Genomic DNA, 22947 nt, shown 5'->3' on the forward strand with positions numbered 1-22947 from the left:
GCTGAGCGAAAGAACTTAAGAAACGTCTGGAAGAGAAGGAGCGATTCGAGCAAAAGTGTAGCCCAGGTAAGCTCGAATCTATTCTATATCGACCTGAGAATAGACCACTAATATATGTAGTGTTTCAGTGTTCTGTTGAAGAGAACCTCAGAAGACTGAACTTGAATCTACGACGGGGACGTCTGAGAGTCTCTGTCGGGCGGAAGCTGAGGGTGGATACGAGGGCTTCGTTTTTTCGAGCGTCGACTCTTCGGGTGCATAAATTTTTATTTTTATTATGTTGGCCATTTTTTTCCTTCTTTGTTTTATTTTTGTGCTTCCAAGTCGAGCCTACTCGTTCGTCCTCCATACCTTTCCTCGTACCCGTATTCGTATCGCCAGATAACGTAGAGCTTTCCGTTTCGTCAATGTGTCTGGTTCACACCTCGTATAGATCTCCTTGAGATCCCTCTCGCAAATAATTCAAAGAGATCCCGGATGGGCCATCGATTGGACGCGATTTTCCGTTTCGTCGGTTCTCGCACTGCTTACTAGATATCCGGGCAAATCATATGTATTATTCTGGTTTATAATAAGGAAATCGGAATTAAGCTATTGACCATTATACAGACCTAAAGTGAATGAATGATCAACCCATCCAAAAGCCCTATGAAAACATTGAAGAAAAAAGAAACAAAGAAAGAAGTAACATGGAGTATACAGAGAAAGGCAGAGGGGGAAAGGAAACGAACGCGAAAACATAACGAGAAGAAAAAACAACCCCTAGAGCCTGCTCGAGATATTCACACGTCCACCTGTAGTCCGTAGACACTCCAACGTCGATAGTATCTCAAGACTAGTACACGAATCTCCGTCCTCCCCAATAACCACAACAGCCAAAGACTGTATACATTCTGCACCAATGACCGACGCATGCTCTGGATCAGGGAGCCATCGAGACGATACAGCCTGCACCAAAGCCCCCGCATCCATATTATCATTGTGCATAACCAAAGACAAGTCCGTCAGGCGAGGTAAGAACAACGACTTGGATGAACGATATTCTGAATCCGCGTCCCGTTCTAGAGCGAGATGACCAAGAAATCGTTGATTGACCACTCGATTGAACGGTACACTCGTCTGTTCCGTCGTATATTCCTCTATCCGGAGACTCCTCAGAGCAGGCATCAACTCGAGCAACGAGATCAATTGGACATCCTTAATAGGAACCCACTTCAACCGAAAAGATGTAATCGTACATGACGAGCGTCGGATGAAGTCCGTTAACGGTCCGCCGTCCCAGGAGATCCAATCTCTGGTCGGCTCTGCGATATCCCCGGAAATGTCGATGACAGACAGATTGCGGAGTGTGGACGACTGGAAAATGCACGAAACATCGTCTTGTTCACGGGCTTCGATTGTCAAACACCGTAAAGCATCTGAAACGATGTCTGCAGAGTAATTTGGTCCTCCACCAACTAGAGAAAGCTCGAGGTACTCGACGTTGGAGCATTGCGATAAAAGTGATAAAGCAGATGGGGCGAAGGAATTGTACATCTTTAGGGACGTTATCTGTTCCCATGGCAGAATGAGTCTTGGTGTTGGGTATTCAGGACCATAGGGATCGTCGCCAGGCTGGATGCGAAGAGAGTGAAGAGATGGACAACTACTGAAGAAATCGAATTTGACGTCGTCTGGTCCAGTCCCATTGAGATGAAGGGAGCTAAGATTAGGAAGTTGGCCTCGGAGCCCTTGTAATATAGGCCTACTCGGTCCTACATTCCACGGTGAGAAAAGAGTGACATCGCGCCAACGGTTAGCGGTGTCAACCAGGGCGTCTAACGTGGAAGCCGTATGGAAATCGCGGTTCTTCGATTCCGGTAGTTGTAATACCAATTTCAAGGGTGATTTTTTGGAACGCTTCAGGAAAAGTCTTGTCATTCGTTCTAGCGCAACACGATCTGCCACCACATCCCAATGCTGGAAATCGATGCAAAGCGAAGACCATAGGCGTGGGGTGGAAACAACGATCTCCCTCCATTGCGCGCAGACCATGGAGAGGATGACGACAGGAGATGCACGCTCTATGTCCAGCGTATTCTCCTCGCAGCAAAGCGCGAATATATTCGTTAAAATTTCTGGAGGAAGGGTGCGTATCGGGGCCAGTAAGGAACGATAGCGCGTAATCGATCGCTTCAACCAATCCCTTTTAGATTCTAGTGCCATGACCGTCGCCTTCAACCGGTGAATCTCGTGCTCGTAGGATTTCAGTTCATGCTGTGCATCGCTGAGAAGGCTGTTGATGGAGTATCTATCTTGAACGGTCACGATAGAGCGAAAGAGTTCCTTCAGGGACCCAGTGGAATAGCTGGTATGCTCGGTTTTGGAGACGGGCGTCACAATGTTCATCGAATCACAGTCCATGACTGGACTGTGATTATTATCGTTCGCTTGTGCTGCGTTATATGAGTTAACACCAACGATATCATGGTAGGAGAACGAATTGACCTGAATGAGAGACGCCTGAATCCAACATCATCAGAGTTACAAGTCAGGATCCTGACGGGAAAAAAACAAGCAGGGTGGAGGCTGGTAAAGCTTGACGTTTTGAACTATATTGATTCGGCAGCAAAACCAGGAAGCGACAAAACGGCCGAGCCACATTTGGGGTTGTCACCAGGGACGGCGACGTCATGCATGCTGACGTCATGCCCGACCAGCTACATACTTTTCTAAGTGCTTTGTAGCTTGGAAGAAGAAAAACGCGTTCACTCACCGAAGCTCCTTTACCACAACTCATCGCTCATACGTTCTAACTGCACTGTACTAGCTGGGTCTGCCAGCGGAGGCCTGAGGATGATACCGAATGAGGCCGTTACCCAATTCTGATCCCCGTCCTGCAGGACAATTCCGACTCGGCCTTGACCTATATTGGCTCCTGGTTGGCTCCTGGTGGCTGTAATGTGATATCGCTGTGCCGGCCTAGGCCTACTTATGCGATGATTGGAGGAAGGAGCCCCATATGAGACGGGAAGGTTTCGACTGCCACATCAAAGTAAAAGGCTTCATCGGATCCGTGCTTCCTTTCAAGTTGACCGTGTTGTGTCACCGGAATGAGTATTGACAAAAGCTTGAAAGACGTCGCGGGCCATCGATTGCTTTGCAGGAGATGGGGGAACTGGAAGAAAAATAGAAATCCAACCAAGGTCTCTCGGGCGACTCATGTTGAGATGGTTCTCGATGTGGATGTGTTGATGCTGGGTCAAGATCAAAGGACGGCGACTCGGTTGCTCTCTGTTTATAAGTAGTTGGTCAAGTTTCTTTGATTCAATTGGACCGTAGAACGCACCCTCATACATTGTATTCTTAGAAACCCTGCACAAATCTAGGACGGTAAATGCTAAAATAAAGAGCCGGTGACCTCTGGTAAGTAACCAGAGTTCGATAAGTGGCGGAAGATTCTTACTCGTACTACGGTCCACCAGTGCGAAGATACCTATCCTACGCAGTCCTTCCATGTGCCAACTGAGGACTCTGTCGCAGCTGACTAGGCATGTGAGTGAGTGAGTGAGTGACTCTGAGATCGATGAGATGACGGACGAAGGCCGTGGATAGGGCGCCCGTACGAGTCCGACTGCCTACAATCCGTGAACATGGTTTTTACAATCGAGGAAATGACCCTCTGCCTGGAAATGAAGATGAAGAATAACATGAGCATCGACACGCTTTATCGCGACTTGCCAGGCGTACCTGAGTCTTGTTACCGACCTCTCCTGGGAAATGGGCTTTATCCTGAACCTGGCCAGTTTCCGAGCTGTCCCCCTCGTTTTCCAGGGGCGAATATATATATGGTCACCGCCAGATTGACCGAAAGACGACTCGGGCGAGGAGCAAGTGAAAGATGTCGATAAGAGATCAATCGATCATAACCGGAACCGCCCGACAGTGATTTCTCACACTCTAGCGGCGGCATTGAAATATTGACTAACGACTTGCCGGCTACAACTCATACTGTATGATAACTTCGTTCACAAAAATCAAATTCAAGAATGGAACCACAAAATTAAAAAACAAGGATAAGGATAAGAATAATATCGGGCATCTATTCAGCCCCACACAACACGCAAGCTCATCGGTGGGAGGGGCAATCAGTGGCGTTGGTCTTTCCGGTCCAGTTGATGTCCTAGTCAATCAAGGCGAATAGTGAGTAATCGGACAGTCAAAATCGGCGACAGAGAGCGGAAAAAAATACTAACCATCTTGTAAAAGCCCACTTGTTTGACGGGGTTATCACCGAATGGGTTGATGTGGAACATGAAGAAGTTATCCTGCCAGTCCAGACGCGACTTGGAGCCCGTATCAACACGACTGGGTGTCATATCATCCGTAAGTTACATCTGTCACCTTCTTTTGTGGAACTGGGATTTTGGACTTACGCATAGCTATGCAGACCGTCCGCAATGGTACCACAGCCCCAGAGTTGCCAATGAGCATAAGTTCCATCATCCGCCCACTTGGTAACAAAATGAACGTCGGTGTGGACGAATTGGTTGTTGAATGTGAGTCCGAACTGGCCACCGATGTGCTCAAAGGTCGCTATGAGTTTACCGGTATGTGGATCCGTGAGGTTGCCTCTGTCGGGAGGGGCAAACTCTTCAGCAAAAAAAATCCGTATGAATGATCGAGACTCACTCACCCTGTGAACTCGACGAGGAAGAGTTTCCCAGAGTGTGTATCGATCTGCCCACGGCTCTCGTCAAGGACGAGAGTTCCGTTGAAAACCTTGGTGAAGGTGGGGGCATCGAGTGAGTTACACAAAGCTCCGAGAGCAAGAGAAGCGGTAGCAAGGAGAGAAGCGAACTTCATTGTTTGTAAAGACGGGTTGGTTCTGTGGGCTGTGGGCTGAATGAAAGAGCTTTCAAGACCTGGAGTCTACTCTCTCAAACCCCCCGCCCTCTTATACCCTCGAATGCCTCACCCAGAGTATTCCAGTTGTTGTCCAGCCCCAACCTTGTCCCGACTTATCCCGCCACTTGGATGCCGTCAAACCTTGACGTGAAATGATCATACCTGAGTACTACCCAAATTAGAATGCTACTGAATTTTGTAGCATTGTTAGATGTACCGCCGAAAGAGTTTACATTCAATGATACATGTCTCGCCGCCCTTGCGCCGCCAGGCTTGCTCCTCAACAGCATTCGGGGTCTCTACCCCGAGGATGTAAATGACCCTTGTTCCGGGCATACAGTAAAGTGCAGCGCGGAACGGACAGCGGGAGGGGCAAGCAAAAAAAAAAAATAATAGAAATCCTGTTCTCATAGTGCTAGCAATTAGCCGACCTTCGGACTTACAGGGACCTATATACTGTTTACGGATCATATCAACAAGGAACCTGACGGTGTCACTAATGAAAGTAAACCGCCACTGATACCTCCGCGATTCCGCGTGAATGAACACACTTTCGTGGGGTAGTATACGTACTTATCATTACTATAGTGCAATCTTTGTTACACTCTTCGCGTGGCGTAAACCGTGAGGTCAGCAATAATAAGCTAATAGGTATGAAGAACAATTGTTACCTAAAGCAGCCTTTGTTAATTTTCGCGTGCCTGTCAATCAACGCTCAACGACTCACGGACGCGGCTGAGAGCTGCGGTTGATATACATAGCAGGCGCGTATTACTTTTCAATCGATAAAAGAGGTACTGTGGAGCCAGCTTGACACTCGTGGAGAACAGAACAGAAATTGGCAAAAGGCACGAGGTAGTGGACACAAGTAAAACAAATAAAAGAGGAAACCAACGATGAGGATAGCATGGACGATAGCAATACGACGAACGACAGACAATATGCAAACGGAAAGCTATGACGATGGTGGTGTTCGAAAATGAAAGGCGGGAGAAGATAATACTCCGAAAATCATGTTTTTGTTGGTGTGAATGAGCTGAGAAAACATTACGATATTACGATGCAGCTAAACGGATTTCCCGAATGTCTATCGTGAAAGAAGTGAACTGCCGGGAGGAGAATAGAGCGCAGATCACAGACTGCGTTCATGTTTCGTGAAGAGTGCTACCGGGGAAGCAAGCGGATATATGGATAAGGCATAAAAAGTGGTTGATCGCAGTATCAATGCAGTGTTGGGAGAGTGGGAAGGGCAATGTCGGCGGTGACAAAATAAATACTCCATGAAGGGCCGTAATGTTCAATGGTGAAGACGCATGAGTGGATGAAAGGACGCGCAAGAAAAGGAGTCTAGAGGCAACGTAGGGTTTCCATATGCAAAAGGTAATTCAAGAGGGCCGAGTGGATAGCCAGCTCCACAGCACAACGCTCTGTCTTCAACGCATACCAGCGAGTCTCTGAACGAGGGCCTCGACGAGATGTGCTTCGACACCAAACTCCTTCGCTAGACCGTTGATAGAGGTTTTCTGATCGTCATCGTACGCTGTCGCGGAAGAATCGCAATGCGAGACACTGGTGTCAACGGATAGCGGGCCTACTTGTTCGAGTGAAGTTCGGGGAAGGGTAGGGTGAACGGTATTCTCTTGACCTAAGACATGGCGATCATATTCTTCGTCGTCTTCGTCTTCGTCATCCGCTTGAGCGTAATCCGAAGCAAATGAAGTAGAAGAAGATGAAGCCGGGGAACTAGTCACCGACTGAGCTAAGCGAGAGTGGGATCGGATGTGATGCGCCGACTGACGGGAGGAAACGCGAGAGGAGCCAGAATGCGCAGAACGACTATTTGCAGCTTTGCGGGCCAAGACAAGAGAAGATGGAGAGGAGACGATGGATTCGGACTCAGACATGGTGAGTTGTTCGTTGACTTGGTGGCGAGTGTCTCGCATTAGCCGCATAATTTTCTGAATTTGCTCATCGGTAAAAACTGAGGAAAAAAGTTTCAGTATTACACTTAGACCAGGTAACTACGCATTGTTTTACCTTTACATTCAACCCCAGCTCTTACGAGATTATCAACGAGCTCTGGAGTGTGTTCTTCGTCGTTCTTCTTGGATTCGACGCGAGCCATGAGAACTTGAATCGCAGCTGCGAAGATTGCGTTCAGCGATTCATTCTCACGAACGCCATTGTAAACGTACCAAAAGTAACATCGAACAAAACATTTCTCAACGATCCCGACCAGAACACACGGCTATCAACATCTGCGGGGAATTTACGCAGAATGCTAATAAGAGAATGGAAAGGGAGACATGGTACTTTGAGGAAATGAGCCTAAAGAGCAGCGTAAGTCGAGGCCATGACCTGGAGAGTCGTGACCTACATCTGGACTCCTGATTAGATAGAGGAGGGCGGAAACATCGCCTTCAGTCATCAACCCACTCTCAAGGGCACTCACAACTCGATCTTTGTCGAGGCCAGCTAGAGATGGACGGGATCCATCAAAGGATCCTTGCCATGCTGGGAAAAGCTACAGTGGAAGTCATGAGAATTGGTATGTAGACAGAAGACTAAGACGCACAGCGCTCATGAGCTCCTGCTGGGAACTCCTGGTTACGGTTACGCCTCTTGCCCGTCTACCCTTGCCAAGAACACTTCCGCGCATCTTGACTTTCTCACCTGTAAATCTTGAAGGAAAGGTCGTTCAGCCGGTCTGACAACATAGTATCTGAAGGGCTTACCTGTGGATTTCACTCTGTTGAGCTTCGCCTCTTAGTACAGCTCCAGCTACCTCCTCTCCATTCACTTCGACGAATGCGTGGCTCATTGTTTTCCCCTTTCGATCTAGTAGAACGTGCACTCGTACAGCGGGCTGTTGCAGCCATTCAGAAATTCTGGGGGGCGTGATATCCTGTGGAAGTGTACTATATCAGCAAGGATATTGAGGGCTCGATAACGTGAACACACCCAAGGAACATTATCAATACGCAAAACAACGGGATCTTTCTGCCCCTTCTTCGGCATGCCCTCCCTTGTGTCAGAGCCAGGTTTAACACGGTCGACCTGTCTGTTCTTCGGAGGAGGAGTACTGGCCCTCACTATACCTCCTGCGCCCTCGAATGCCCCAAGGGAGAAGACATCATCTGGATCAAAATCAGTGCCGTATCCATTAAATTCAAAGGCACTCTCAAGTCCACTGGCTGTGCTCTTTGGCGATGAAGGTAACGGTTCGGTGAAACTGGTCCTTCGCTCAAAAATGGGCTTCCTGGGGGAAAGATTATTGAAAGAGCGTCCGTTCGTGGACTCGAGCGACGTATTCGGAGAGCAGGCAGTATCGTTCGTGATCAACTTGAAATCGACAACCTCCTTCTTGCATGAAGCACATTCCATATCCTTCTCTCCAACGATATTGAGCGCGCTGGTCAGGCATGAGGAACACAATGGATGACTACAAGGAGATAAGATCGCGAGACGCGTCAAGTTACTTCTAGAGCACACAGCACAAGATGTTAGAGGGGTGGAAGAGAGCTTGTCGTTAGCTGTAATGTCAACATGTTTCGACTCTGATGCAATGGAAGTTGCAGGTGAAGGAACTCCGCCGTGGACGGTGGTAGTATGTTGTTCGACAAGAGGAAGGGTTGGAGGTGAAAAAGATGGTGTTAAGGAGTGCATGATGGGTGACATAGAGGTGTCAGACCGATGAGGATGCAGTGAAGGCGCTAGTTGAGGCGCTAATACTTGGCCGTTAGTCGTTCGGAGTCCCATATTCAATGGTAGCCCGAGGCCGGGAGGGACCCTGTTTCCATATGGTATCTGCTGTTGCTGGTACTGGTTAAAATGATGCTCGACGCTATCTGCAATCCTTCCATTGAGTGGGTTGCCGGTGCCTACACTTCCGGAGCCGATGTATGGGTCGGAGAAGGTCGGTTGACCGAATAACGACAGCATAGAGGGGTTGTTGATGGGGTAATTCTGAGGAACGAAATTGATATGTGGTTGTTGCCGAGATTGCTGTAGAAGTCGAGGAAGGAGCTGCTGACTACCCGTCGATGGATAATGATATTCGCTGTCGTCAACTCCTTTGAGAGGTAACTCTACTTGTTCATTTTCGTAGTCGTAGTCGTATTCATAATCGTTTTCATCGATGTCGAATAGTTCGAAGGAAGCGTCGGCATTTCCATTGGAGGGAATATTCTGAGAAGCAACCGGCACCTACATAGTAAAATCGTCAAAAAAAAGGACGTTCAAGGACATAATAGAGACGAACCACGCCGAAAGCTTCTCGTTTCCTCAATTGAGGAGGGTCAGTCATGCACCCCTTCATCCTCATCTGCTGCGCAAGATTACGCTTGGGAGGTGTGGCGGTATTGCTAAGAGAAGACAAGGTTTTGCGAAATACAGTCGGTGACGTAGGTTGAAGGCGACGTGCCGGAGTCCGAGGCGGATTCTGCACTGGTGGTAAAATCCCCGCGTGCGAGTATGAAAGAGCTCTACGACGTTGTGTAGACATCGCTGCTTGAGAAGGTACTAGCATTGGCACAAGATCAATTCGACGCTGGAGGGAGAGATGTGTTCAACTACCTTCATCTTCGTTAATGAACCCAGAATTATCCGAAAGAGAGACTATATGCGCATTTATGAGTTACAAAGAAGAGATGTAGGTTCTCAAAATTACTTACCATCTGCATCGTCTATATACGAGTCATCAGTAACGGTGATACCGTTTTCCGTCGCGCGATTACGCCAGTTCTGGGTAATATCTGCGATGCTGCTGCTACTGCTTCTGACATGGCTTGAAAGACGAGCTATCTGAGGAGAGCTAAATGGGATACGCTTGACAAGAGGCGAAAAATTGGTAACACTGTTAGGGGTTGCGAGCGTTGATGCTGGACTGGCGTTCGACGACGGGAAGGAACGAAGACTGAGGGGAGTATATGGCGAGGGAGGAGAGATGGGATCACGGATGTAAGGGTGAGCGATGGAGTGGACATGGGGATTATGAGTGCGAGTACTGTAATTGTTGCGCTGGGGCGTTGCAGGGTTCGCCATCGTCGTCAAGCTTGCTGTCGTGTCGTCCTCGTCGTCGATGCTCAAGTTCAAAAACAAGAAGTCAACGGTTTTAACCGTCCATCACAACGCGAGCACGTGATCGTTAAGGCCGCGACACGTGTTGGAAACGCGCAACCACGCTCAGGTCTCTCAAATACTATTGTTACACTGATCCAAGTAAGAGAAAGAAAAACAGGCGTAGTGGAAGGAGCTGTAGGTATTCGATAGCAGCAGTCAAGAATTCAAACTGATGCAGTCTCCTTAGTAAATTGCAGGACGGGACGCTCCAGTTCAATTAGCTTGCACGCCATTCCTAACCTCCACAATAGACATCTGTTCCAGAGAGAGTTGCTGGTTGATGTGAAGGCAGTATCGGTTGTATGTTGATTAACTGTCATGAACATATGAGCACTGCCTCTGTGCCGTTGTGTTACTGGCGTTACATGTCGGCTGCATCTGACCCCCGTAATATCTCCAACCACATCCATGCCTAAGAAATTGAGATGGTTTTTGAGGTCGACTGGAAGACGAGCCGCGAGCTATAGTGGGCAAGTGGTCTATTACAGAATAACGCCATCGCCGGCGTTATCTGCACCGTTAAGCTTGACCAGCATGTTGACATGTAAAGGGGCAACGATATTGGCGATTAGTTGTCGAGGCTGAGATAGCTTGACTTCTCCAGGCTGCAGATCTACGGCATAAATTACTCAAGCACCCAGAGATTGAGTTGAGATACGAGAAGGACAACTCACTCGCACAATATTACTGCTGCATCCTAATCCCTCCTCCAACAGAATGGCTTCATGCTTTGAATTTCATCTTTATAAGGAACTGGCCAAAAAGAAAACTTGCTGGGCCTCAGCGGTTTTCCATTCTCGCAAAACGCGCAGAAGAGTCCTGTTGACAAACTTGGGTGCAGGTGTGTATGTCCGCTATGGACCACGTACGCAGGGACAGTATACCATTGCGTTTCAACTCCAATGACCTCTTCATTCTGTGAGTAAACGTATTGAAGAATCAGAGATGTCAATTGGATGTCGAGAGTGAGGAACCTACAGGCGTTGACGTTGGTTTTCTCACAGACACGGTGGTGGCGCGAGAGTATATGCTTCCGTTTTACAGGTCCGTGTATATCACGCTCTATCATATATTTCAGAGCCACCTATGCCTTTCATGTCAGCTCACCTTTCTTACTAGCTAGGGTTCCGGGCTTACACACGAACGCTCGCTGTGCTCGGATGTGTTCCTGCCCTTCACCCAGCTAGGCCGGGCTTCGCCCCTGCACCCCATTGTTTTTTTCTTGAGAAATATGCACCGCACACGGCCCAGTAGCTCGCTTCAAATCTCAGTAGCGATAGAAAGCAAACTGTTATCATTGTCGCCATGTATTCTAATTCTTTTGAATCCTCATCTTTGAATGCCATGTATATGACCATTGCGTGAGCATCACTCATAAGATAATCAACTGGCACCAGCAGTCAGTTTCATGTTCCAACGAATCTCCCGACAAACACCACAAGTCTGTAGCTTCGGATCCACCTCTCGACCTCGGTGACTACCACATCTTCTGGTTGTCTTCTGGTAGATCAACTTCCATCATGTCACTGCCATTGCCGAAATACTGGTCAAAGTCGTCTGAATCCAGTACATCCATGATCTATGCCTTCGGATTCGTCGCTTGGCGCAGGCTCGTCCTCGTCAAGCATGTCTTCAATGGTGACACGTCTTCGACGCGCCCGGCAGTCATTGCATGTCGCGAATATTTGACCCTTGCTGATCTGTGCAGGCTTCGTGGGTTACTTGCTCTGAGCAGCTGGTACACCAGTGAGGACCTAGAAGCTGTTTTAGACATGTTTGAAACTGTATATACATGTAGTAACTCACCTTCACATTGTGCCTCTAGATAGCCGCTTGTCTACATTTCTCTGAGTTGCCTTGGTCCGACATTTATCATAAGTCTTTGTGAGTTTTGACCGAACTTCAGGACTGACTCCACGTCGTTGTACAGTTTCAGCAGTTGTTGCAGGACGGGTATCTTCTCCAGGCCGGTAGGTGAATTGTGAGAGAACACTCAGTATCGCTATCTCGAGAAACGCTAGGGACAACGGGCATGATGGTTTGTGAAATTGTAAGAGGTAGAGGATTGAGATAGCTGGCGCGCAGCTTTACCTTCCCTATCCGACATATCGGTGAAAAAAACACGTCGTGAAAGCGGTGGAAAATATCGATTTCTGTCATTGAACTTGATACATGGGTAATAATATGTCTTCTCTGTTGATTTCCGAGATTTTGAAATAGGTAGAATAGAGGATGAAAGGTTAGGCGACGAGCAAGCCAGGTCGCGCGACATTGAAACGGAAACGACAAATAATCACAAACAAAAGTTGACCGGGCCTCTCACCCGTTAAGGATTGCTCGCTTCGCTCGCAACTATCATGGTCAGTCACATTGATCAATCCCGAAGAATCAAGCTCGCGGCCTACGGGGAGTACTCGAGTACGCTCAATACAAAGCCCGCGGTTTTCGGTTCTCATACCAGTAACTGCGAACAACATACAGAGTACGTGAAGTCTGTAAATTGTCAATGCCTGAAAGCAAACTCGAAAAGTATATTCAACACCGCTCAAAAACCTTATACAACTCCGGCAGATCCGCAACTTGCACTACATCATCTCTATCCAAAAGTGTCTTGGGGGCAACGAGATACCGTCTCATAGCAGGAAACAAAACGTGTTGAATCTGCCACTTTTCAGCTTTTTCAGCAACTGATTCCTCCGATAACTCCTTAGCCACCGAACCATCGGTGGCAAGGGGTCCTGGAATATAGAAATATGCAAGTTCTCGGAGGAACGTTTCGAAACATTCAAGTTCAGATATCCAGTTCACCTAACACGCGGACAGTAAGCGAGCGGTTGAGCGAAGATGCGAAGAGACACACCTGAGGCCCCAAACGCATCAGAAAGTGCGGTAACTTATCTAAATTCGGAGTATACCCTCGAAGTAACAGAGGTAAACTTTCCACAAGTCCAGTAGAGGATATATCCATCGAAAAGTAATCAGAAAGCATTTCTCTCTTTTCAAAGAGGATTTTGTGGATTCGCTACGTCGTTAAGAATACTTCAGTCGTGAAGAATAGGAATGAAGAGTGAAGTGTACCTCAACAATCTGAGGTTTCGATAGACTCGTGTGTCCCTCCGTCTCTTCAGCCTCCACCGCAATTTCTATTAACCTTCGTAAAGGTGGTGATGGATCGAGCTTTAGTCGATTCATATCACCGAATTGACGCAATCCTAACTGATAGAAAAGTTCCTCCCTGAAACATGTGTTGTAACCGTCATATTGGGGAAAGAAGGAACGTACGCTAAAGCACCATGATTCACAAGATACAGTTTCGTCGAGTGCTGTACGAGTGATAGACATCGGTCCAGGTCGACTATCCCCACGAAGATATGTTTTTCCAGGATCTCGGTGAGAGCTTTACAATCGAATTATAGCGTTGAAATGATAGGTAGTACGAAACACCCCACCAACATTTATGTCTTTTCTTGACTAGCACCCTTCGAAGTGCATTGACGGATGTCAAATTACAATCCGACTCCGTGATCTCTCGATACCTCGACGCCACCGCCGGGGTAACTGGAGTACCGGGAACACCACTCGATTTGGACGTCTTTTCACTCCCAGCAAGATCTGCTATTTGACTCGGGTCAATAACAGGAAACATCGAGTCTAGCGTCCGATCTTGAAGAGATGTTCGGACTTTCTGATGCGAATAGACTTTTCGGGGTTCCTCTGAAGAAGAAAGAGGAAAAGTCAGAGATGATTTTAAACCGAAGGAATGAAAAGAGTATACGTTTAGATCCAAGGCCGTTCTCCTCTACTTCTGCATCGGATTCACGTTCTCTCTCTTTTCCTTTTCGTTTCTTATCTGACGTTGAAGGTTGCTCGGCGATGCCCCCCGTCAAAAGTGTCTGTCAAGTTGTCAGGAAGGTGAGAAATGGGGAAAATAGGCGAATAGCTTCTCACTTGATACTCAAACGTCCGTGAACTGTTTTTCTCGGCCAGTATATCTTGTACCGAGTCACATATCCGTTCAGTGATAACGTCCTCGTTGAGGAAATGTACTTCTTTCTTAGTGGGATGGACATTGACGTCAACAGCACGTGGGTGAATCTCGAGACTATGTTGACTTGCTCAGCGAGAGAGACCTCGAACAAAGAAGAAGTATCAAACTCGCCTGAGGTAGATGAAAGGAGATGCGCCTTTTGGCAGAATACCCGTATATAGTCCCTCGAGCGCACGCTTAAGTCTTGTGGATTCCACCAAACGATCTGCCGGCGACAGGATAAGGTTAGGATAAGGTTAGAAGCCAGTCGTTACCCGACAAGTATGTGAAGATCCTAACGATTGATAAAAAGAAGAAAAATCGTTTTCTTCGCTTGATAATTCGCACTAGTGAAATACGCTTGAGCTGACCAAGTCTCGTCTGCTTTGGTGTTATCTGGAGATACGATATCCGCATGTAATATTTCCTTCGTAACCGTATGTCCGTATAACATCCCGATCGTTTGAGGAGTCGTTGAGCCAGAAGGGGTGCTTATTTCGGGAGTTCCTGAACCCGCCTGGGTTTTGTGTTAGTACCGTTGCGAATTGAGAATAGAAACACCCCACCCCACCTTTTTGCACGAAAAAGACACTTTTGGATTATGAATGGCGTACTTGGTGATTACATCAAGAATACGAGAATACTCGTCGGATGTATTGCGGAGAGCGGATAGGCGGGTGGGAATGTTGAAGAACAGGTCTTCGATCTGCAAAAACAGTTTCCGGATATGTGATATGTACGCCTAATACGCGAAAAAGACATACCGTGATGATGGTTCCATCATTTCCCGCACACGGTTTGGGATCTGGTGTATGTCCGGCTTGGCTAGGAACCAATCTTCCATCGGAGTATTGAGCTCTTGTACAAAAAAGGTATCGGTACAGTTAGTACGAGAACACCAGGGTCCAAAAGCGCGTCGACATACTTGTAAGCACAAACCTCCGAACGCGTCTTCGTAACGACAGAAAGATGAGCAACATGAGATATCGACGCAAGTGCTTCCCCACGGAAACCGTAGGTCGTTAAACGCGAAAGATCCGAGAACGAAGATAACTTCGAGGTTGTAAATCGTTCTGCGAGTATTGGTAAATCTGTTTTCTAAATTCTGAAATGCGTCAGCTTTGAAGTGAGACGATTCTTGCAGAGGGCCTCAAAGTACACGAATGCCACATCCGTTATCTTGAATCTGTAATAGCTTCAATCCGCCGTCTTTTACAACCACGCGTATACTTGTTGCACCCGCGTCGAGAGAATTCTCCAAAAGCTCTTTGAGAGCGGACGCGGGTCTATGGATGATCTGCATTCCATCATTGAGCCACAGCCTACTTGAGGACGGCTAATACTGACTTCTCCTGCAGCGATTCGGTTGATGAGAGATTCTTGAAGACGACGAATTGGAAGGGGAGCGGGTGGCTCAAATGCGCTTTCTTCGTTTCCGGTCATGGTCGTCCCAAGTCGACGCAAGGCCGCATTTCAAGCCAAGCACCGAATCACGTTCACCTTTCCCAGCACGTGGTGCGTGACGATTTGCACGTCTCCACTAAATTTCCTGGCGAAAAGCTTGTGCCAAGGGTGTCTGGTCGAGTATATAAACGCCTGCGTATGTCTGTTGCGCACTACAGTATGGATGTCGAATTTATGAACAAGAACAACATAAAATTGGCCGACTAATACCATGGCCGGGTCCCGAGTCTAGCGCCCAAAGGTTCTCACGACTGCTAACTTCTAAGACGAGGACGGTTGAAGGCACTGAAGCGTTCAGGATCTCCATAACTCTGCTGAATCGGTTTTCATGACTTTGAGGTTTTTGAAGGCACTCTTCAAATGCCAGCGTAACCTCCTAGTCCTCAATTTCTCGACATCTACATCTCACCGACTCGACAGCAAGGCTTTCTCAAAGACCCTTCTCCTTCCAAAGACAACTTTTCCTTTATGGTCTGATCCCACAAAAGTTGAGAAACCATTACGAACGCAAATTTGCGACGATCTGTATCGGTGGCAGGTGCGCCTGAACTCCTCATTCTTTTGGGCGTGGTGACTCACGCTCTTTTCCTCTAGTACAGTAATGCAAAAGGACATTTATTCGTGTTTCATGATGGACCACCGTATGCAAATGGAGATTTACACATGGGTTGACCAAAGTTTTTTCTTTGCGATTTGACGCGTTCGCTGAAATAGAGTTCTCTAAATAAGGGCACGCGTTAAACAAGATACTGAAGGATGTTATCAATCGTTTTCACGTTCTTCAGGGACGGAAAGTCCAGTAAGCACACATTATCGAACGTGTCTCTTTTTATAAAAAATTTCAGCTACGTACCAGGATGGGACTGCCATGGGTTACCTATTGAAAACAAATCTCTACAAGAACTCGGGAAAGACTCGATTAATGCTTCACCCAACACGATTCGGAAGGCCGCATATAATACTGCAACTCGAGAAATTGCGTCTCAGAAAGCGCAGTTTCGGGAACTTGGTATAATGGCTGATTGGAATTCGGATTCTTCGACCTATAGGACTTTGGGTGCGTACGGCAGAAGTTGTACTTCCTCAGAGCATTTCTAACGCCTTTCACTGTAGATCACCGTTATGAAACGAGACAACTGAAAATCTTCAAAAACATGGTCGACAAAGGTCACTACAATTCATGCGCGAACATTTTTCGTCAAGCTCAACAATCCTCGTCCTTTAGGCCTTATATATCGACATTACAGACCAGTCCATTACTCTCCCTCCTCTCGATCAGCACTGGCCGAAGCAGAGCTTGTCTATAAAGACGACCATGTATCACATTCGGTTTATGTGACATTCCAATTAGACAAGCCTACTCTGGCACAACATAATATACAAGGCCTCGAAGACTCGCGACTCCTCGTTTGGACGACAACACCTTGGACGTTGACGGCTAATATGGTGAGCTAGTGCTCCTACATCTCGACTTAGGATGTTGACAGGTCTTTGCCAGGGCATTGCTGTAAATCCTGACTTGACATACGCTGTCGTCCAAACTCTCGATAAATCACAAAGATTCATAGTCGCCAAAGATCGAATAGAGTCCTTGAGTGATATTATTGGCCCCACAGAACTTGTTGGAGAAATCTCAGGTGGGTGGTTTTCTCATCTAGAACCTAGGAGTCTGTTTCTGGACGGTTGTCAGTTTAGGATCTGACATGGTCGGAGTTGCGTACACCCCACTCTTTACCTCCCTCAATCCATCTCAAGGTCCTCTCAAAATCATCCCAGCAAATCACGTCACACCCGACTCCGGAACTGGCCTCGTGCATTGTGCACCGGCCCATGGAGCAGAGGACTATCACGCATTCCGGTCTTTGGGATTAATACCCAATGCCAGTTCTATCCAATGCCATGTCGACGGAACTGGTGCTTTCAACGCGGAAGTAGCAAAAGTCGTTGGAGATCCCGCATCGAGAACGTTGATTGGACAGCCGGTGTTGGATGGGGGCTCTAAAGCTGTTGTAGAACTCTTAAAGCAGACGGGGGTTCTGATTAAAATTCAGAGATTTAAGCATCGGTATCCGTATGATTGGAAGACGGATAAACCGATCATAGTCACGTAAGTGTTTTCGATACTGTGCTTATGAACCGACTGCTTCGTATCTGATTGCCCATTCTGTTCAGAGCAACTTCGCAATGGTTCGCGAATCTAGATGGGATAAAAGAAAAAGCACTAGCGGCACTTGAACATGTTCAGTTCTTCCCGCCTGTTTGTGCGTTACTTCGGTTCTCTAGACCGCTGATGCTAACATATAACCCCAGCTCGAAACCGCCTCGAATCGTTCGTCCGCTCCCGATCCGAATGGTGTATATCCAGACAACGCGTTTGGGGTGTTCCCATCCCAGCTCTATACCACATCCCAACCGACAAACCAGTTCTTGACGCTACATCTTTGGACCATATCCTCTCTGTTTTAGAGGCTAGAGGTATCAACTACTGGTGGGATGGACCCGTCGAAGATTTTGTGCCTCCGTCTCTCAAGGGAGAAAGTACGCCGGAGGAGGTGAAAGAAATCTGGAGAAAGGGAACGGACACGATGGATGTATGGTTTGATTCTGGAAGTTCATGGTCTATGCTTCCTGAGATGGGTGTTGGAAAAGGCAGTGGCCGGGGTTACGAAGCCGATGTGTGCTTAGAAGGATCTGATCAGCACCGCGGGTGGTTCCAGTCTCAACTGCTTACTTATGTTTCTGTTACAACGGATGCCGGTGATGTTTCCCCTCCTGCTAGTGTTGGTGCATCTGCACCGTATGGAGCTTTGATCACTCATGGAATGGTCTTGGACGAATCGGGAAAGAAAATGAGCAAATCGCTGGGCAATATTGTTAGTCCGCTTACGGTTGTTCATGGCGGGAAGGTCTGTTTTTTCCTGTTTTATCTTGCTCTGTACACGGTGCAAGACTGATGTATTCTGTCATGGTATGAAGAACAAGAAAAAAGAACCCGCATACGGTGCCGACATTCTCCGTCTCTGGGCAGCAACCGTTGAGTACTGGCAAGACATGTCCATTGGACCTACAGTACTTGCGCAAACTGCAGAGTCTATGAGAAAGATACGGAACTCTGCAAGGTTTATTTTGGGTAATATCGGTACTGCGGGTGTAGAGAGGGTTGCGAGGGATGATCTGGGATTGGTAATTTCCATTCTTTTCTTATCTCTGTCGGTGTACTGATCCTTGGTACATTCGTATGTGTAGGCAGAGCGATGGATCATGCATGAACTTTATACCCTCGAGCGGACTGCGTTTGAAGGGTATGTGACTTACAATTTCCCTAAAGGTCGGTATATCACTTTACGTTCGCGCCAATAACACATATAATTTGTCTAATCTAGTAATGACCGCTCTCATCCATTTCTGCAACGTCACACTGTCTTCACTCTATTTCGACATCACGAAGGATTGTTTATACGCCAACGCGCCGGGTAGTATTGAACGGAGGAGGGTTACTACGGTTCTAGAAAAGGTTGGCTAGCGTTTCCTCGTCATCATTTCCCAAATGTATTCGTGATTGATAACCTGCGCTGTCACTAACCTTCAATTTTGTCCTAGATCTTAGATACTGTCTCGACTATTGTAGCACCTGTTCTACCACACCTCGCAGAAGAGATCAATCAGGCTTACTACCGTGTGGAGCCTTCTATATTCGCAAGGAGGTGGACACCGCTGGTATGAGCAAAATCATGATGAATATGCTGTACCGCCAACACTGACGGCTTCGCCACTAGGCATCTGAGTGGGAAGATCACACGGCCTACGAGGAGATGAAGACGTTACTTCATATTCGAAAATCAGTGTTGGGGTTGTTAGAAAAAGCGCGTGGTGCCAAGTGAGTAGATACCCCTCTCCCCTGTTTTACTGCAAGCCCGAATGCATTCTCCTAGGCAACTGAAAAGTTCACTCGAAGCGGAAGTAGATATCATCATACCAGAAGGCCTACGAAATAACCAAATGCTTGACTTGTTACGACGAGAAGGTTTGCTATTTCGTGCCTTACAAGCGTCAAACTCACTTACCGGTCCTACCAGAGGACTTTTTGAAAACGTTATTTATCGTCTCCGACGCTTCGCTTACCGATGAGGGGTCAATGGGGAATGTAAGTAGTAACGGGTTAGAATGGGTTTATTCCACTTCTTTAGAATTACCTGGTGAGGGCATTCAGCTTCATTTCCACTGCACTGGTATTGATACGACCGTCCTCTTCCTTTTCTTGAAACAGGCTTAGAGGAAGACATAGGAATCCGAGTTCGGCCAGCTAGTCTTTCCAAGTGTCCTCGGTGTTGGACGTTTACTCGGGAGGCAGATAAAGATCTTTGTCCGCGCTGCGAGTCAGTGCTCGGACCCTAAAATGTGTTAATGCAACTATTAATTATTTGCATATCTTATAATCACCACCTTTGCTCGGAATCTTCTCAATTTCAAAGTGAACGAAAAGGTTGGTTGTACACCTTTATCCATGCACGCGCTGTATGTAATGTGTGGCAAAGGGGGAATTATTGTTTTATTATACCAACAGTCAACTACATAACCCGATTCCAAAATATTGTATATATGCATTGTAAAAACACACTGAATTAACCCCACACATCTAGTAAGATCTCCCAAACATCGTCCAGCGTTTTGCATCCTGCCCACACCCCGGACATTTCGTCTTCCCTGGTACGATAGGCTCCCATTTCGACTGATCGAAAGGAATAGCTAATGATTTCGCACCAGCGGAAGGCGCCCGCTCATCAGTTTGTTCAGACCTATGAGAAACAGAGGTGGTAAGCGGCGGTCGTTGGGAAACTAAAAAGGGAGGCCGCCACTTACGCTTGAGCACTCCTCTCCTTGATATCATCCTCACAAGCCTCAACCTCACACCAAGGCAAAACCGCAATACACTTATCGTCCAGCGTCGGTACCAGATCCTCCCACTTTGTGACCGCCCTGATAGATTCGTAATATCTCTTCTGGGCCTTCTCGAACATGGACTTATGGATCGCTTCGAGTAACTCAGAAACGCCAGTGACGATGTTGTCAAGGGACAGAGGACTCTTCTCTCCTGTGTCACGACGAACAGCCAAGGTTTGCTTTCCAGCAAGATCCTTGGGCCCTATTTCCAGACGAAGAGGAACACCCTAGTTGTAGAAGCTGAAAGTCAGATACAGTTGAATCGATTGGTATATGGAAACCGCACCTTCTGCTCCCAATCGTTAAACTTGTACCCAGGAGTATACCCATCACGAAGATCAGCCTTGACCTTGATCCCACCTTTCTTAAGCGTCGCAGCGAGATCTTCACAAGCTTTATTAATTCCCGCTCTCTGTTCATCCGTAGTCTTCACAGTAATTCCACAGGGAACGACGACGACCTGGATGCTAGCAACTCGTGGAGGCAACACTAATCCTTGGTCATCACCATGAACCATGACCATGACCCCTATCGTCCTTGTAGACAGACCCCAAGAGTTTTGCCAAACGTAGATTTTACCCTGGCCGGTTGGGTCATTCGGATCTTCTACAACAATATTGAACATCTCCGGTCTGGAAAAGTTCTGTCCGAGACAGTGAGAAGTGGCTGCTTGAATTCCACGGCCTGTGGTCGGGACAAAGCCTTCGACTGTTGTGGTGTAAAGACCTCCTGCGAATTTCTCCTTCTCGGACTTAACACCAGGAATCACAGGGACAGCGAGAAGGTCTTCGTACACTCGACGGTAGAGGTCAAGGATCTGGAGAACTTCCTTGTCGGCCTCGGCTTTTGTGAGATGTGCGGTGTGCCCTTCTTGCCAAAGGAACTCTCGTGTGCGCAGGAACGGTTGGGGATTTTTGAATTCCCACCGTACGACACTGTTCCATTGATTGAGCTTGAGAGGCAAGTCGCGATGACTCTTGATCCATTTAGCGTAGTATGGGTACATGGCGGTTTCGGATGTAGGACGGATGGCGATGGGTTCTTCGAGGTCGGAGTTTCCTCTGTATTGACATGGGTAGGTGAGAAAAGCTAGAATCGAGAGGAATAGTACTCACGCTTTTGTCACCCATGCAACTTCAGGAGAAAATCCTTCGATGTGGTCTTTTTCACGTTCCAAGACTTTGGAGGACACGAACATGGGGAAATATGAATTTTGAACGTCCAGTTCCTTGATCTGAGCGTCAAACCATCCTTGGAGATATGTTAGAGAATCTTGGTACCGGAATTCAATCAATAACTCACGTTGAATTTCTTCCCAAATACCATACGACCAGGGCTTCAAAATATAGCATCCACTGACGCTGTAATAATCTAACATGTCTGCTTTCAGCAGAACCTAATAAAAAAACGTTCGTGTCTGTGGGATAAAGAGGCGTTAAGAACTCACGTTGGTATACCACGTCGGGAAATCGACCTCTTTCTTGACGCCAATCGCGATCTGAACGGAACCCTCGATCTTTGCATCTTCTTTTTCTTTGGCAGGAGCTTTCGGGGTTGTTGCAGCTGGAGCAGCGGTATCGAGATTTTGAAGGTCCAATTCTTGCAGTTTTACTTCATCCGTTTCTAGGCTTTTCAGATATTTCAAAACATCTGAGCCATTCAAGAATATGGTGGAGCTGGAGGATAGCGCGTGCAGAGCGAATACCGATGAAGAGGTTCCGATCGAGGCATCGACTATGGTGACCACCCTCGGGAAGGTCTTGTCGTTCAGAGCGAGTGGAGACACTAGACAGCTTGTGAGATAAGTATCAAAGACATACTAGAGAAATGCGAAACGCACGAGAATGCTTATCCAGTGAAAAAAACTCCCTCAACAAATCTTCCGATGCCAACCGCAAGTCCTTCAAATCCAGCTTCTTCCCAATCGCAGACGAGCTTGCAGTCGTAGACTCTCGAGCGATAACCACGACTGGAATAGGTGTAGCTGTCTTTGCTGTTTTTGGCTTGTAAACCAAAGTTTTGATGAGCTCGAATCCTTGTGGGACGCCGGCAGTAGCGTTGAGGGCGCCGCGCCAGGCTGCAGGAGAATCAGTGGTGGCATGAGATATTGTTGCTGTAGGTTTGAGGGATAATGAAGCAAGAGATGAAGTCACTGCTTCCATCGTGGATGAAGAGAGAATTTTTCGTGGTGAGTGCAACGGTGAAAGTTGTGTAGGATGTTGAGTCAGAACTGGTCTTATCAGATGGTGGTGGGAATGCACAAATCGAGTCAATCTCCTTGCTAGCAAGAATCTTGATAGCATATGACTGTCCCCCGAGTCTGAGGTCGCCTAGGGACGAAGCAGACCCAGGAAAACAAATTTACGCGTCCAATGCCCACGCTGGTGACCGTGTCGTTGTAGGCGTGAATTTCTCATGTCGTAAGTTACGGAGAAGGAGTATGACAGACTAATACAACAGACTATCAACAAGAATTTATTTCCCTTCTTCAGGAAAATTTCCCTGTT

General features: G+C 47.3%; 6 protein-coding genes across 9 annotated transcripts; 1 reads left to right on the forward strand and 5 right to left on the reverse strand.

The window, feature by feature from the left end:
- Positions 1 to 762: 762 nt before the first annotated feature.
- On the reverse strand, positions 763 to 2518 carry E1B28_008295 (uncharacterized protein; the record flags this gene model as incomplete). The annotated part of the gene is made up of 2 exons (XM_043153080.1): positions 763 to 2435; positions 2488 to 2518. 2 exons carry the CDS (start codon positions 2516 to 2518, stop codon positions 763 to 765), a joined length of 1704 nt encoding a protein of 567 aa, XP_043008364.1.
- A 1475-nt stretch (positions 2519 to 3993) lies between these two features.
- On the reverse strand, positions 3994 to 4906 carry E1B28_008296 (uncharacterized protein). The gene is made up of 4 exons (XM_043153081.1): positions 4676 to 4906; positions 4416 to 4613; positions 4236 to 4347; positions 3994 to 4162 (listed from the first exon to the last, which is right to left on the reverse strand). Exons 1-4 carry the CDS (start codon positions 4843 to 4845, stop codon positions 4109 to 4111), a joined length of 534 nt encoding a protein of 177 aa, XP_043008365.1. The 5' UTR covers positions 4846 to 4906; the 3' UTR covers positions 3994 to 4108.
- Positions 4907 to 5502: 596 nt separating this feature from the next.
- E1B28_008297 (uncharacterized protein) lies at positions 5503 to 9979 on the reverse strand. Its single transcript, XM_043153082.1, has 11 exons — positions 9561 to 9979; positions 9463 to 9504; positions 9149 to 9408; positions 7849 to 9093; positions 7623 to 7792; positions 7463 to 7568; positions 7265 to 7411; positions 7083 to 7215; positions 6925 to 7029; positions 5615 to 6868; positions 5503 to 5558 (listed from the first exon to the last, which is right to left on the reverse strand). Exons 1-10 carry the CDS (start codon positions 9928 to 9930, stop codon positions 6321 to 6323), a joined length of 3126 nt encoding a protein of 1041 aa, XP_043008366.1. The 5' UTR covers positions 9931 to 9979; the 3' UTR covers positions 5503 to 5558; positions 5615 to 6320.
- Positions 9980 to 12403: 2424 nt separating this feature from the next.
- Positions 12404 to 15567, reverse strand: E1B28_008298 (uncharacterized protein). Of its 2 annotated transcripts, XM_043153083.1 has the most exons (14): positions 15383 to 15567; positions 15195 to 15332; positions 14961 to 15133; positions 14800 to 14893; positions 14607 to 14741; positions 14336 to 14552; positions 14168 to 14261; positions 13957 to 14110; positions 13784 to 13901; positions 13462 to 13722; positions 13291 to 13405; positions 13087 to 13243; positions 12869 to 13030; positions 12404 to 12816 (listed from the first exon to the last, which is right to left on the reverse strand). In XM_043153083.1, exons 1-14 carry the CDS (start codon positions 15476 to 15478, stop codon positions 12544 to 12546), a joined length of 2187 nt encoding a protein of 728 aa, XP_043008367.1. In that variant the 5' UTR covers positions 15479 to 15567; the 3' UTR covers positions 12404 to 12543. The 2 variants fall into 2 exon arrangements, with proteins under 2 accessions (XP_043008367.1, XP_043008368.1); XM_043153084.1 differs by having other exon boundaries at positions 13087 to 13405.
- Positions 15568 to 15745: 178 nt separating this feature from the next.
- E1B28_008299 (uncharacterized protein) lies at positions 15746 to 19986 on the forward strand. 3 transcript variants are annotated; one of them, XM_043153085.1, is made up of 18 exons: positions 15746 to 16037; positions 16094 to 16166; positions 16229 to 16298; positions 16345 to 16556; positions 16613 to 16666; positions 16725 to 16945; positions 16998 to 17136; positions 17195 to 17606; positions 17672 to 17760; positions 17810 to 18405; positions 18476 to 18682; positions 18746 to 18827; positions 18883 to 19013; positions 19100 to 19216; positions 19276 to 19376; positions 19432 to 19523; positions 19576 to 19695; positions 19767 to 19986. In XM_043153085.1, the coding sequence occupies exons 1-18, from the start codon at positions 15828 to 15830 to the stop codon at positions 19892 to 19894; spliced, it is 3054 nt and encodes a 1017-aa protein (XP_043008369.1). In that variant the 5' UTR covers positions 15746 to 15827; the 3' UTR covers positions 19895 to 19986. The 3 variants fall into 3 exon arrangements, with proteins under 3 accessions (XP_043008369.1, XP_043008370.1, XP_043008371.1); XM_043153086.1 differs by having other exon boundaries at positions 16356 to 16556; XM_043153087.1 differs by having other exon boundaries at positions 16099 to 16166.
- A 48-nt stretch (positions 19987 to 20034) lies between these two features.
- On the reverse strand, positions 20035 to 22855 carry E1B28_008300 (uncharacterized protein). The gene is made up of 7 exons (XM_043153088.1): positions 22281 to 22855; positions 21888 to 22225; positions 21743 to 21836; positions 21556 to 21691; positions 20727 to 21501; positions 20360 to 20667; positions 20035 to 20295 (listed from the first exon to the last, which is right to left on the reverse strand). Exons 1-7 carry the CDS (start codon positions 22741 to 22743, stop codon positions 20136 to 20138), a joined length of 2274 nt encoding a protein of 757 aa, XP_043008372.1. The 5' UTR covers positions 22744 to 22855; the 3' UTR covers positions 20035 to 20135.
- Between the last annotated feature and the right edge of the window lie 92 nt (positions 22856 to 22947).

The sequence above is a fragment of the Marasmius oreades genome, chromosome 5 (genome assembly GCF_018924745.1).
Source record: "Marasmius oreades isolate 03SP1 chromosome 5, whole genome shotgun sequence".
NCBI lineage: Eukaryota > Fungi > Basidiomycota > Agaricomycetes > Agaricales > Marasmiaceae > Marasmius > Marasmius oreades.